The sequence below is a fragment of the Rutidosis leptorrhynchoides genome, chromosome 9, assembly GCF_046630445.1.
Source record: "Rutidosis leptorrhynchoides isolate AG116_Rl617_1_P2 chromosome 9, CSIRO_AGI_Rlap_v1, whole genome shotgun sequence".
Classification (NCBI taxonomy): Eukaryota; Viridiplantae; Streptophyta; class Magnoliopsida; order Asterales; family Asteraceae; genus Rutidosis; species Rutidosis leptorrhynchoides.
The window spans coordinates 304,670,818-304,682,840 of NC_092341.1; the positions used below are offsets into that span (position 1 = coordinate 304,670,818).

At 31.2% G+C, this 12,023-nt stretch overlaps 1 protein-coding gene across 4 annotated transcripts; it reads left to right on the forward strand.

The window, feature by feature from the left end:
* Window positions 1–2,426: 2,426 nt before the first annotated feature.
* Window positions 2,427–6,593, forward strand: LOC139866301 (PHD finger protein ALFIN-LIKE 2-like). Of its 4 annotated transcripts, none has more exons than XM_071854494.1 (11): window positions 2,427–2,624; window positions 3,273–3,411; window positions 3,772–3,846; window positions 3,962–3,994; window positions 4,594–4,816; window positions 4,902–5,205; window positions 5,309–5,382; window positions 5,635–5,748; window positions 5,851–5,918; window positions 6,109–6,315; window positions 6,489–6,593. In XM_071854494.1, the coding sequence occupies exons 1-6, from the start codon at window positions 2,601–2,603 to the stop codon at window positions 4,921–4,923; spliced, it is 516 nt and encodes a 171-aa protein (XP_071710595.1). In that variant the 5' UTR covers window positions 2,427–2,600; the 3' UTR covers window positions 4,924–5,205; window positions 5,309–5,382; window positions 5,635–5,748; window positions 5,851–5,918; window positions 6,109–6,315; window positions 6,489–6,593. The 4 variants fall into 4 exon arrangements, with proteins under 4 accessions (XP_071710595.1, XP_071710592.1, XP_071710593.1 ...); XM_071854491.1 differs by having other exon boundaries at window positions 5,869–5,918; XM_071854492.1 differs by having other exon boundaries at window positions 5,869–5,918; window positions 6,109–6,289; window positions 6,489–6,573.
* The last annotated feature ends 5,430 nt before the right edge of the window (window positions 6,594–12,023 follow it).

The window sequence follows — 12,023 nt, forward strand, 5'->3', positions numbered from 1 at the left end:
TACACCGTCAGGGCGACCAAGCTTTTGGTCGACTACCATTATAACATGGTTGACTGCGTAGTCGACCAACCCTAACAAGGTAGTCGATCAACCATTACAAGGTGATCAACTATCATTATAACATGGTCGACTACGTAGTTGACTGACTCTAATACGGTGGTCGATCAAGGTGTATCATTAACAGTTTAATGCATCTATATCAGAGTACCTGACAAATGGCGCATTTGAAATTGTGAATTTATGATGCCTGCAAGGCATGAACACATGGGGATGAGATTACATGCAAAATAATACATGGTATGATTGATATAGTTTCGTGTAGCATTGCTATTAGTTAGTATGGTCTTCCTCATACATAAGGAAACGTAACCCATTTTTTTGATAGTCGACCAAAAGTAAAACCTTTGGTCGCCCGGGTTCTTTTTTTGCTAGTGGGTCGACCATGTTTAAATGAGGTAGTAGTCGCACATACTTACATGGTAGTCGACCAGGGACTTTATGAAGGTTGATCGACCACCTTGAAAATGAGGCGATCGACCAAGTTAAAAGAGTGGTCGACCAACAACTTGGTCGACCTAATGGTGTATATTGGTAAAAAAAAAATTTAAAAAGTGTATTTTGTTTGAAAATATTAGAAAAAAGTGTATATTGACGAATTTTCCTCATCATCATCATCAAAAAGTTATATGTTGTCTGTTATAAAAGAATAAGCATTTTTTAACGGCGATTTTTTTTGACGTTAGTAGATTATTTTGCTTTCAATCTTATTATGAAATAAATTTGATATATTACAAAAAATACGTATATCTAATAAAATAAACATACAAATTACATTTTTAATTTTTCATAATTTATGTTTAGTAGTAAATTCAAACAAATTTATGTTTCATCTTCGACAAAAATTACATATTGTTGTTGGGGATGACTGGTTCCTTTATGGCGCGATTCTGGGTTTTGTTCTGTTGGATGTTGCTCGTACGGTTCGTTCATTTCATTTAACCATCATTGAGTCGATTCGGGTGGGCTGGGTGCCGTTGACTTGGTTGACATGGAAAACGAATGTTTGCTTGGTTTTCTCTCGGGGTCGTATTGTCTGCCCGAATGGTGATTGGTACTTACTCGATGGACCTTTTTGGGTTTTTCGGATACGGGAGTGTTTCTTGGTTTGCAGACGTCAGTTAGGTGTGCTCGGATTGCCCGGGGAACGTTTTAGTTGTGTGATTCTCAAGGAGTGACAGATTTGGGATTGGATACGGGATCGGGTTTATATGTTTAATTTAAGTTTTTGACTGGTGGTTGTTTCTTCTTTGTATTTTCATTTCATAATTTCTATTGTGCTCGTTCGGCTTTCAATTTGATCATCTAAGTAGTATAGGACGTACAGAGCGAGTGTCAACGATATAATCCCATTATAGATCTACAGGATCTGCAATGTTGTAACACTGGTTCTTTGAACGTTATATATATATATATATATATATATATATATATATATATATATATATATAATGGTAGGATCATGGGGGAAGTAACCAATCGGGGGGAGCGGGGGAAGTAAAAAATTTTCGTTTTTTGAAAAAACTTTGTTCATGAACATTATAGATTGGATGAAAATATGAACATTTAATAAAGACACTTTGTGATAAATGTTTTTATTTTGGCGGGAAAATGCTCGAAGAATTAATATATACAGAGTAATAATTATCGTGTTTTTCGAGCGTATTTTGAGGATTTAGATATTAGGGTTTAGAAATTTAGGGTTTATGGTTTAGATTTAGGATTTAGATTGAGTTTTTAACACGAACGGTTTAGAGTTTAGGGTTTAGGGACTAAACCCAAAACACTAAACCCTAAACTCTAAATCGGGCTAAATTTTGACAAAAAATACTTCACAAAACATGAAGAAAAAAAACGTTATCATTATTCACGATCAATATTATCTTAAATGTTATTTTTGTCGATCGTTTTCCCGCCTAAATAATAATATTCATCACGAAGTGTCTTTTTTAATTGTTCATATTTTCGTGTGATCTTGATTCCTGAAAAAAAAACCAAAAAAATGAAAGAAAAAAAAAATTTGCTCCCCCGCTTCCCCCGATTGGTAACTTCCCCATTGATCATGCCTAAATATATATATATATATATATATATATATATATATATATATATATATATATATATATATATATATATATATATATCACTATTCACTATATACATTAAAAGAGAGTTTCGATTAGCTAATAAATGTTTTCAAAACCCCCTTAATTACCATTAGATTAGAAAATTACATTATAATAATCTTTGATCCAACAGTCATTAATCATCCGCTAAAAAAATTACTAGTAGCTAATAAATTAATTTTACATAACTCCATCCCTAAAATACCATTACAATTATAAAATCACGGTGATGACACATAGAAAATAGGGTTGTTTCACAATTTCCTTCATTCATTCCGTTCAAACTACAGAAAAAAACCTAATTTTCTCCCCAAAATCATAGTCGCCTCAATAGATCATACTCGTTTTCATCACTGTATTGATCATAAATCTGATATTCTCCATCGCTGTTTTCAGCATCTTGGGTGCCTCCACCGTATGGAAAGCTACCAAACAGATCTTGTAAGTAGTTCTTTGATATATTATCCTCTTCGTTTAGATCTATGCAACTTATAGGAAATCTCAAGCAAATATTATTTAGTAAAATTAATAATGTAAATAGACATCGGGTCACAACCCTTATGTTCATCGATAAAAAAAAACCTCAAACTTTTTGAAGTTCTGATTCAGGGTTCACCTGGTCAAGTTATTGGTACGTGAGCATCATGAACCGAATGACATTTTTTTAGTCTCGAGGGGTTTTAGAATAAAAAGTTATTACTCGAATTATACGAAAATAAAGTTAGTCGGCGCCTTTAGGTATGTTAATGGGCTTCGCCCTGTTATGAGCTATTCTGACCAATAGGTGTTTTGTAGTGATGATTAATGTGATAATGTTATGTTTTACTCATGTACTCCAATTCACCTTTTTAGGTTTGACAAAGAAAAAAACTCATGTACTCCAATTCATTTTCAATATCAGCTTATACATTAACTAAGAATATAGTTTTCAAAATGGGTGGGTCGGGCAAGTTAGATAACGGGTCATAACGTGTTATCATTATCTAAAAAACTTAAGATGATAAGACATGGTTCCAGAAACTATTCAATAGCATTGAAAATATGGTTCGTCCCAAATTTGACAGACTAAAATGTGTCATTTTGGTGTAGGTTGAAATAAGTTGGCTAGATTTGGTTTATTCATTTGTTGAAGTTTGTTATATGATATTAAGCTTTACAACTCTAATTCTGGCCTCAGTGGCTGTACGATTCATTTTGCATGAGAATTTGAAAATAGCTGAAGTAGCAGGTTCGGTTTTACAATAAAACATTCAAACTTGTTTATATTTAATACTTATATAGAAAGGTTCCGTATGTTTGGTACATCTCTTTGCCTTAGTGGGGTAATTTGGGATTAGTTGCATAGCAAACCTAGAAGATATAATATGGACTTCTTCCTCCAACGACGGAGGTTTATTTTAGGATACACCTCTTAATCTTCATCTTCTGCATTGCTGAATACGCCTATCTACCTTTTGCATTTTTCTAATTTTCTTTTTAGTCAAATCCCCTTCGTCAAAAACACATAAGAGAAATAGAATACTCAATCTTCTTTCAATACTTCAAAATTCAATTTAATTCAATTTTTTTTGTACGGACATGGCTGCAGGTCTTCGAATAGTAGAAGATATCTTCAAAGATTATAGCAGTCGCCGTTCCGGCATCGTTCGTGCCCTAACTCATGGTACTACTTATAAATTTCTTTATTAAACCTAACCCTAATTTTAATCCATAAAAAATCCCTCTTTTTGTTTCAAGTTACTTACTTTCGAATCCATGTTTTAATTTGATTTACTCAGATGTCGATGACTTCTATGGACTTTGTAATCCAGGTATACTTTCTTTCAATTCGAGAGTTTTAGGCTTTTTATTTACTTTTCTTCTTTAGATACATTCTGTTGCCGTTTTGTTTGTTTTTGTGTTGCGTATGTTATCTTAATGCTATAACATCATAAACCAAAAAAATTAGGTCAGCTATTGTTACGCACAAATAGGTATGTATGAATTTACGAATTTTGTTTTTTAGTCAAATTGCTTTATTCGTGAGTCAAGACAGTCAACTTTAATGTGTTAAATTCAAGATTTTTTGGGATTAAACTTGTTAATTGAATTGAATTCGTGTTCAAACCCTTGTATGCAAAGAGTATCTGTTGTAAATATGATATAGTATCACAATTGCAATACACAAATTAGCTTAATCATGTTAATTAAATGTTTTAAAAGAAAGTTGTTCTGTCAATGAACTTTTTTTTTTATTGGGAGTGAAAATTGTTAACATGTGAAGCATATGATGAATATAATCATGATCTTACGCAGTTTAATGTCTTTGCAAATAACTTGAAATTTTTAACTTAAAATTAAACTTTTCAATGTTGGTTAAAATTCTTTCTATAAATTAATACTTTTTAGTGTATGTTTTTTGTGTTTTCAGACAAAGACAACCTGTGTCTGTATGGACACCCAATTGAAAACTGGCAAGTTACTCTTCATGCGGAGGAGGTTCCACCGGAACTTCCTGAACCAGCGCTTGGAATCAATTTCGCAAGAGATGGTATGAACCGTAAAGACTGGTTCTCTTTGGTTGCAGTTCAGAGTGATTATTGGTTGCTTTCTGTTGCGTTTTATCTTGGTGCCCATTTGAATCGAAGTGAAAGGTGATTTGATTTTTTATTTACTATTGATGTACATTGGTTCAGTCTCTCTCCATTCACTTATGCAGGTTTTTATCCTTTTGTGTAGTTCTTTTCGTATCGCTTCGTAATTTTGTAATTTTTGAAAAGACGCATCTCTTCCCTGACGTCAAACCAACAAAAAATAAGGGCTTTATAACTGCTATTCTTCTTCACCAATCACGCTTCCTCTTTGACAGCCGGTGAAAAAAAGGAAAAATTAGGTATACAAATACACGGTTGTTGATTATCATCTTTCATAGTTGGATTAATATTTTGTGGGAGGCAATCTCCTGGAGGACATAATGTTGTATGGGGCCTACATGAAGCTCTCAAACTTCACAATTCTAAAAGTATTTTGGTTGGATTTCTCAGTAAGTAATGTTTGTTTTTGTTTTATTTGTTTTATACTTGTGAATATGTTATAGTCTCACGATTGAGAAATCATAAAAATAATTATTTAATGGATGTCATTAGGTGGTTCTGAAGTTTATTTACTCAACGGACACTTGAAATCACAGCCGATGTTCTTGCTACCTACAAAAATCAAGGTATATTGCAAGAAAAAAGATTTATGATTTTTTTTTTTTCCTTTTTGAAGTAAGTTAGCTACAGGTGGCAAAATGGGTTGGTCTGGTGGGGTTGTTAATGGCTCACAGTGTTGATTTTTGACAGGGGCCATGTTGTGTTGACCCAAAACACTTTTTATCTGAACCTTTCCATAATTTGTGAAATGATATATAAGTTTATGGGATACACTACCACCTGTCATAATGCTTTATGACTGTTTGAGTGATCTTTAGGTGGTAACGACTTATTGGGTCGAACAAAAGACCAAATTAGAACAACAGAACAAGTCAATTCTGCAATGAACACGTGTAAGGCGTTGAAGTTAGATGGACTTGTCATTATTGGAGGTATGCAACAGCTAAAATTGTGTGATAGTGTTCAACTGTTCATCATTAGACTTCTTGTTTTTATAGTTAATAAATTTCACATTTTGTTTATTAAAATCAAAGTGGTAACATCAAATACAGATGCAACCCGTCTTGCTGAGACGTTTTCTCAAGCAAAATGCTCTACAAAGGTACATAAATGTGGCCTTATGGCTAAGTGTAGTTTATTGTAATTGTAATGATATTTATATTGAAGTTGAAAGTATTTATTAATTCATATAGATGTTTTTGGTTTTGTGCCGCTTTAACATTGGTTGAAATTGCAGCTTAAAACATTCAAAAAGTCAAAACATTCACTTATCCTATGATGTTCTTTTTTAGTTTTTAGGGGATAGAAATGGTCGTAAAGAAGAATTGGCTTACAACTGTCTCATCAAGTTGAAGTAAGGCGGGAATCAAATATTCAGCTAAAGGCTACTACAAGAGATAATAAGTATCATTCGTTGTCTGCCATTGGAATGCTTGAATCTAATGATGGTGATGGCATGATGAAAGATAAGTTGTATGATCTAACCGCGAGTCCTCGATGTGTGCATCCACTATCTTTTTGCCTTTATTTTTATTTTTATTTTTTCCTAGCTTAAATCTTAAATAAAAAGGAATTTTCCTTTTTCATTTGCAATCCAATTTTTGCGTTTCTGTTGGCAAATATTATGATTATGTAATATTTGATTTTATGTTCCTTTTTGTATTTGTTTCAGGTTGTGGTCACAAAATGGGCAGTTGGACAAGTTGTGTAAGTCATTGAAATGAGACCGGTGGAAATGAGTCAGGGTTGAAATCGTCATTTTTTAGTTGGACAAGTTTTGTAAGTCATTGAAATGAGACCGGTGGAAATGAGTCAGGGTTGAAATCGTCATTTTTTAGTAGCAGCAGTTGAAATGGGTCGGGTAAGTTTGGTTGGCTAGAACTCTTTTTGAGATGTTTGTCATTTTTCCGTCTTGCTTTTATCCTTTTGATAATTTAACCACTCTACACTGCTCAATGTTGATCCTTTATTTGTCTAGAATACAAATTAATCTTAAGCTATTTGTCATTGAGCAGTCGTGATCTAGATATTCAATCGGTAGGAAATGAAGTCTCAAAGGGGTTTCAACTTTCTGCTTTAATATTAAGCAACTGATCTAGATCATGTTGGAAATGAATTAGATGAATAAGACATCACGTTTTACTACGAGATTAATGTTTGTGGCTTTGTGCAGGGATCAACTTTACTAAGTGTCAAAATGGTTTTGCTTGACATGAATATCCACGATGGGGAAAGGGATCAAGGATTGCTTAAGAAAGTATTTGACGAAAAATGCATATAACAATTTCCAACATTGCCAATCCCTTTTTCAACCATTTCGTGTGTTTACAATCCTTGCTATGTAATTTGTATAAATGTTATTTGCGATTTTAGTAATAGCCATGGATATAAGAAGCATGACCATGTAAATGCCTATAGCATTGCAATCATGTTATGGGAATACATTGTCAATCTTCAAGTTGTCATGTAAATGGCTATAGCATTGCTATGTAACACATTTAATCTGGTGTTGACCGAATACATTTTTCTTAATCTGAATTGTTCAAGTCACAACATTTTCCTACACCATACTTTTCATCTTACATTGTGATGACAAAAAAAAAAAAAAAACAAGTTATGACACATTACATTTGTCATGTAGCATATACATCATATTACAAAAATTATTAATATGTATTTACTTCTTTCAATAAAATGAATAAACAATCATTGCAGACATGCGTATTTGACTACAAAAAATGGATTAAACCAATCATATTGGACGACAATGGGAATGATTCAAATACCACCAAGAATGTTGTTTATAAGAAAGTCTTGAGACGTATTTGACTCAGATGTAAATGTTCTATGGTTAAATATATTTTGAATATTTTTTGTACTTCTGTAACTATATATACTTATAGTACAAACTAAATTCATTTTGACAACTGATATAAGCTCAATTGATAAAAAAGATTAACGTTGAGAGTTAATGGTTTAAGGTTTAGGAATTGCTATTTAGGGTTTACGGTTTATGGTTTACAATTTAGGATTTAGGGTTAAGATTTTAGAATTAATGCTTCAGGGTTTAATGTATAGGGTTTACGGTTTAGTGTTAAGGGTTTAGAGTTTAGGGTTAAGGGTTTAGAGTTTAGGGTTTAGTTTTTAGAATTTATGGTATAGAGTTTAGGGTTTTATGGTTTATAGTTTAGGGTTTAGTGTTTAGGGTTTAGATATAGGGTTTAAAGTTTAGGGTTTAGTATATAGGGTTTAGTGTATAGGGTTTTGGTTTTAGATTTTAGGGTTTAGGGTTTAGATTTTAGAATTTTTGGTTTAGAGTTTAGGGTTTAGTATGTAGGGTTAAGGGTTAGTGGTTTAGGATTAAGGGTTTGAGGTTTAGATATAGGGTTTAGGGTTTAATGTTTAGTGTATAGGGTTTAGGGTTTAGTGTTTAGGATTAAGGGTTTAGGGTTTAGATATAGGGTTTAGGGTTTAGAGTTTAGTGTATAGGGTTTAGTGTTTAGGGTTTAGTGTTTAGGGTTTATGGTTTAGACTTTAAGATTTAAGGTTTAGATTTTAAAATTTATGGTTTATGGTTTAGGGTATAGGGTATAGGGTTTGGGGCTTAGGGTTTAGTTTTTATAATTTATGGTTTAGAGTATACATATAGGGTTTAGGGTTTAGTGTATAGGATTTAGGGTTTAGAGTTTATAGTTTAGTGTATAGGGTTTAGGGTATATGGTTTAGGGTTTAGAGTTTAGGGTTTAGGGTTTAGGGTTTAGATTTTAGAATTTAAGGTTTAGGGTTTAGGGTATATGGTTTAGAATTAAGGTTTAGTGTATAGGGTTTAGGGTTTAGTGTGTAGGGTAAAGGGTTGGTGGTTTAGGGTTTCGATATAGGGTTTAAGGTTTAAAGTTAGTGTATAGGGTTTAAGCTTAATGGATAAAAAGGATTAACGTTGAAAGTTAATGGTTTAAGGTTTAGGAATTGCTATTTAGGGTTTACGGTTTATGGCTTACAGTTTAAGATTTAGGGTTTAGGGTTAAGATTCTAGAATTTATGATTTATGGTTTAGGGTTTAGGTTTTAGTGTATATGGTTTACGGTTTAGTGTTTAGGGTTTAGGGTTAACGGTTTTGGGTTTAGAGTTTAGACTTTAGAGTTTAGGGTTTAGTTTTTAGATTTTATGGTATAAAGTTTTGGGTTTAGAGTTTAGGGTTTTATGGTTTATGGTTTAGTGTTTGGGGTTTAGATATAGGGTTGGTTTAGTGTATAGGGTTTAGGTTTTAGAGTTTAAGGTTTAGATTTTAGAATTTATGGTTTAGGGTATAGGGTATAGGGTTTAGGGTTTAGTGTGTAGGGTTAAGGGTTGGTGGTTTAAGGTTTAAGGTTGATTTAGGGTTTAGGGTTTAGATATAGGGTTTAGAGTTTAGTGTATAGGGTTTAGAGTTTATGGTTTACACTTTAAGGTTTAAAGTTTAGATTTTAGAATGTATGTTTAGGGTATATAATTTAGGGCTTAGGGTTTAGTTTTTACAATTTATGGTTTAGAGTATAGATATAGAGTTTAGGGTTTAGTGTATAAGATTTAGGGTTTAAGGTTTAGTGTATAGGGTTTAGGGTATATGGTTTAGAGTGTAGGGTTTAGGGTTTAGTGTTTAAGGTTTAGATTTTAGAATTTAAGGTTTAGGGTTTAGGGTATATGGTTTAGGGTTTAGAGTTCAGGGTTTAGGGTTTAGTGTGTAGGGTAAAGGGTTGGTGGTTTAGGGTTTAGGAGTGGTTTAAGGTTTATGGTTTAGGGTTTAGATATAGGGTTTAAGGTTTAGAGTTTAGTGTATAGGGTTTAGGGATTCGGTTATAATTAAGAAATTACAAATATTGTAATAATTTAATCTAACTACATTTACATGAGTCAAATATAACTAATATGTATTTTTTTATAAAATTTGCAGAAAGAAGATAAAAAACAAAGAAGAGATAAGCAGTTATGAAACACCGCTATAAAAACAGGTTCCAATTGTTAGAATGACAATAGTAATTGTCAATTTTAAACTGTTATAATTAACTTACAATTATATTTTTTTTTAATTGTAGACGTATTTCACTAAGATGGAAGAAAACGTTATACAACTGAACAAAGATATACAACTAAAAAACGAACTACTACAAAAGGTACTTTTTAATACATGTTCACCAAAAAATAGAAAATATACGAATTTATGACTTTCAATTCTCAATCCATTTACAATTACATTGCTAAAGTATTATATCACATTTACAGATTGCCAGTAACCAAAACCTCAATCGTGGTACATCTTAATTTAATATAATTTATATACTTCGATCTTTTATAAAACAATACTATGTATACCTTTTAAGTTTTTGTTTAAATGTTTCCTGAAGATCCGATTAACTTTAGCAAAAAGTATAGTGATTGGTTTGCTGAACATCACTAACGTAGATTACAACTACGTAGAAAATTGATTGGAGAATTCATTGAAGACGACATTCTACCGATTATCGAAAACATATTATCACATTTCTATAGCTTACTTAATATGAAAAAAATTGTTACTAAATTTGAGGTCTTTAGTATTACTTATGGTACTTGGATGTGTCCTACTCAGAGGTGTATAATGCGGATTGATGGATTACGTCCAACTGATATGCTACAGGCAAGTACACGAAACTATTTCTTTACCTTATTTATTATTATTGGTTTTATATTAACTACTTTTTCATATTTCAATTTCGAGATTAACATGCATTAACTTAATCTTGATTGTGACAGTTAATCAACAATCATATTGAAGTTTTTGGGCCTCAACTTGAAAAAAAATTGAAATCTTTAACATCTGAACTTATGAACGAAGAGATTGCACTTACTACAAAATTTAGAAATTTAGAAGTCACAATATCAAATGCTTTAACAGAGAAATATTTTGTGAATAAAGGAGACGAAGTGAGAGTGTCAAGTTATTACAATTATATGTCATTTTTAGTTGGAAACTTACTATTATGCACAACTTTATGGATGAGGTATACTAAATCATAAACTTCATGCATCTTCTAAATAATTAAAAATATATTATAATATTATGCATTTTATTACAAATATAATGTTTCAACTTACTATAGGCTGACGAATTAATATTTGATATAATGTTCATCATAGATCATAGATTTATTAATAGTTCGTTAGTGCATTTTGAAACTTTAAAAATCCCAAACCCCTATAAAACATTTGGTTTAATGTTCATCTAGAATTAATAATAGTTTTTTAATTTATATACTTAATTTTGTAGCATAATTGATTATACCCTTCAAAAATCCCGCGAAATCGCGGGTCTTTAACTATATATATATATATATATATATATATATATATATATATATATATATATATATATATATATATATATATATACTAGTATTAATTTTTGCAAAAAAAAAAAAAAAATGTAAGATCATATTATTCGCAACAAATAAAGAGTTATTATTTAATTAAAATATTTTTACTTTTTATTTATTAATTAGAAGTCAAAGGTTGTTACTTTTTTCTAAGTAGAAACTAACTCACTGTATTGGATACTTGGTGGGTTGGTTAAAAGTTTATGTAATCAAATGGTAGGTTGTTAGGTATTTGGCCTAAACTTTTGGTTGAGTCTTTGACCATCTCATGTCGTTTTATTCGATTATGAAGTTTTAGGTTGATTTTCACGTATGTTTGAAATGAGCAAACAAAATTTGTTACTACGTAGTTTATTACTCCTTTCACGCAAAAAAAATTTTATTATTATACTAGAGTTGTAATCCCTTACATCCATTAATTTGCTTAAAATCCTAGGGACCAATGAGAGCGCGACATGTGGCGGCAAAATCACATGTAATTAAAAAAAAAATTCAAAATTTGTTTTTTGAAATTTTTTTTTTTTAATTTTTTTTTTCGAATTTTTTTTTTAAAATTTTTTACAATCACATATGATTCTGCATGTTAATCATATGTGATTATGCATGTTAAATTCAATAACATGTGATTGTACAATTCAATCACATGTGATTGTGCAGGTAAATCACATGTAATTGTAAAAAAAAAATATCGAAATTTTTTTTTCTATACAAATAATATTTGAAAAAAAAAATTTATCCTAAAACTTTATTTTTTTATTTTTTTCAATCATATGTGATTTTCGCACCACATGTCGCGCTCTCATTGATCCCTTGAATCT

What these genes read in the sequence shown, in the direction of transcription:
- LOC139866301 (XM_071854494.1), top strand. Translation starts at nt 2,601, where the DNA reads ATGGAAAGCTACCAAACAGATCTT. An exon ending in AAAGCTACCAAACAGATCTT is followed by an intron (nt 2,625 to 3,272) that starts GTAAGTAGTTCT and finishes ATTTTGGTGTAG; the next exon opens with GTTGAAATAAGTTGGCTAGA. An exon ending in GAAAATAGCTGAAGTAGCAG is followed by an intron (nt 3,412 to 3,771) that starts GTTCGGTTTTAC and finishes ACATGGCTGCAG; the next exon opens with GTCTTCGAATAGTAGAAGAT.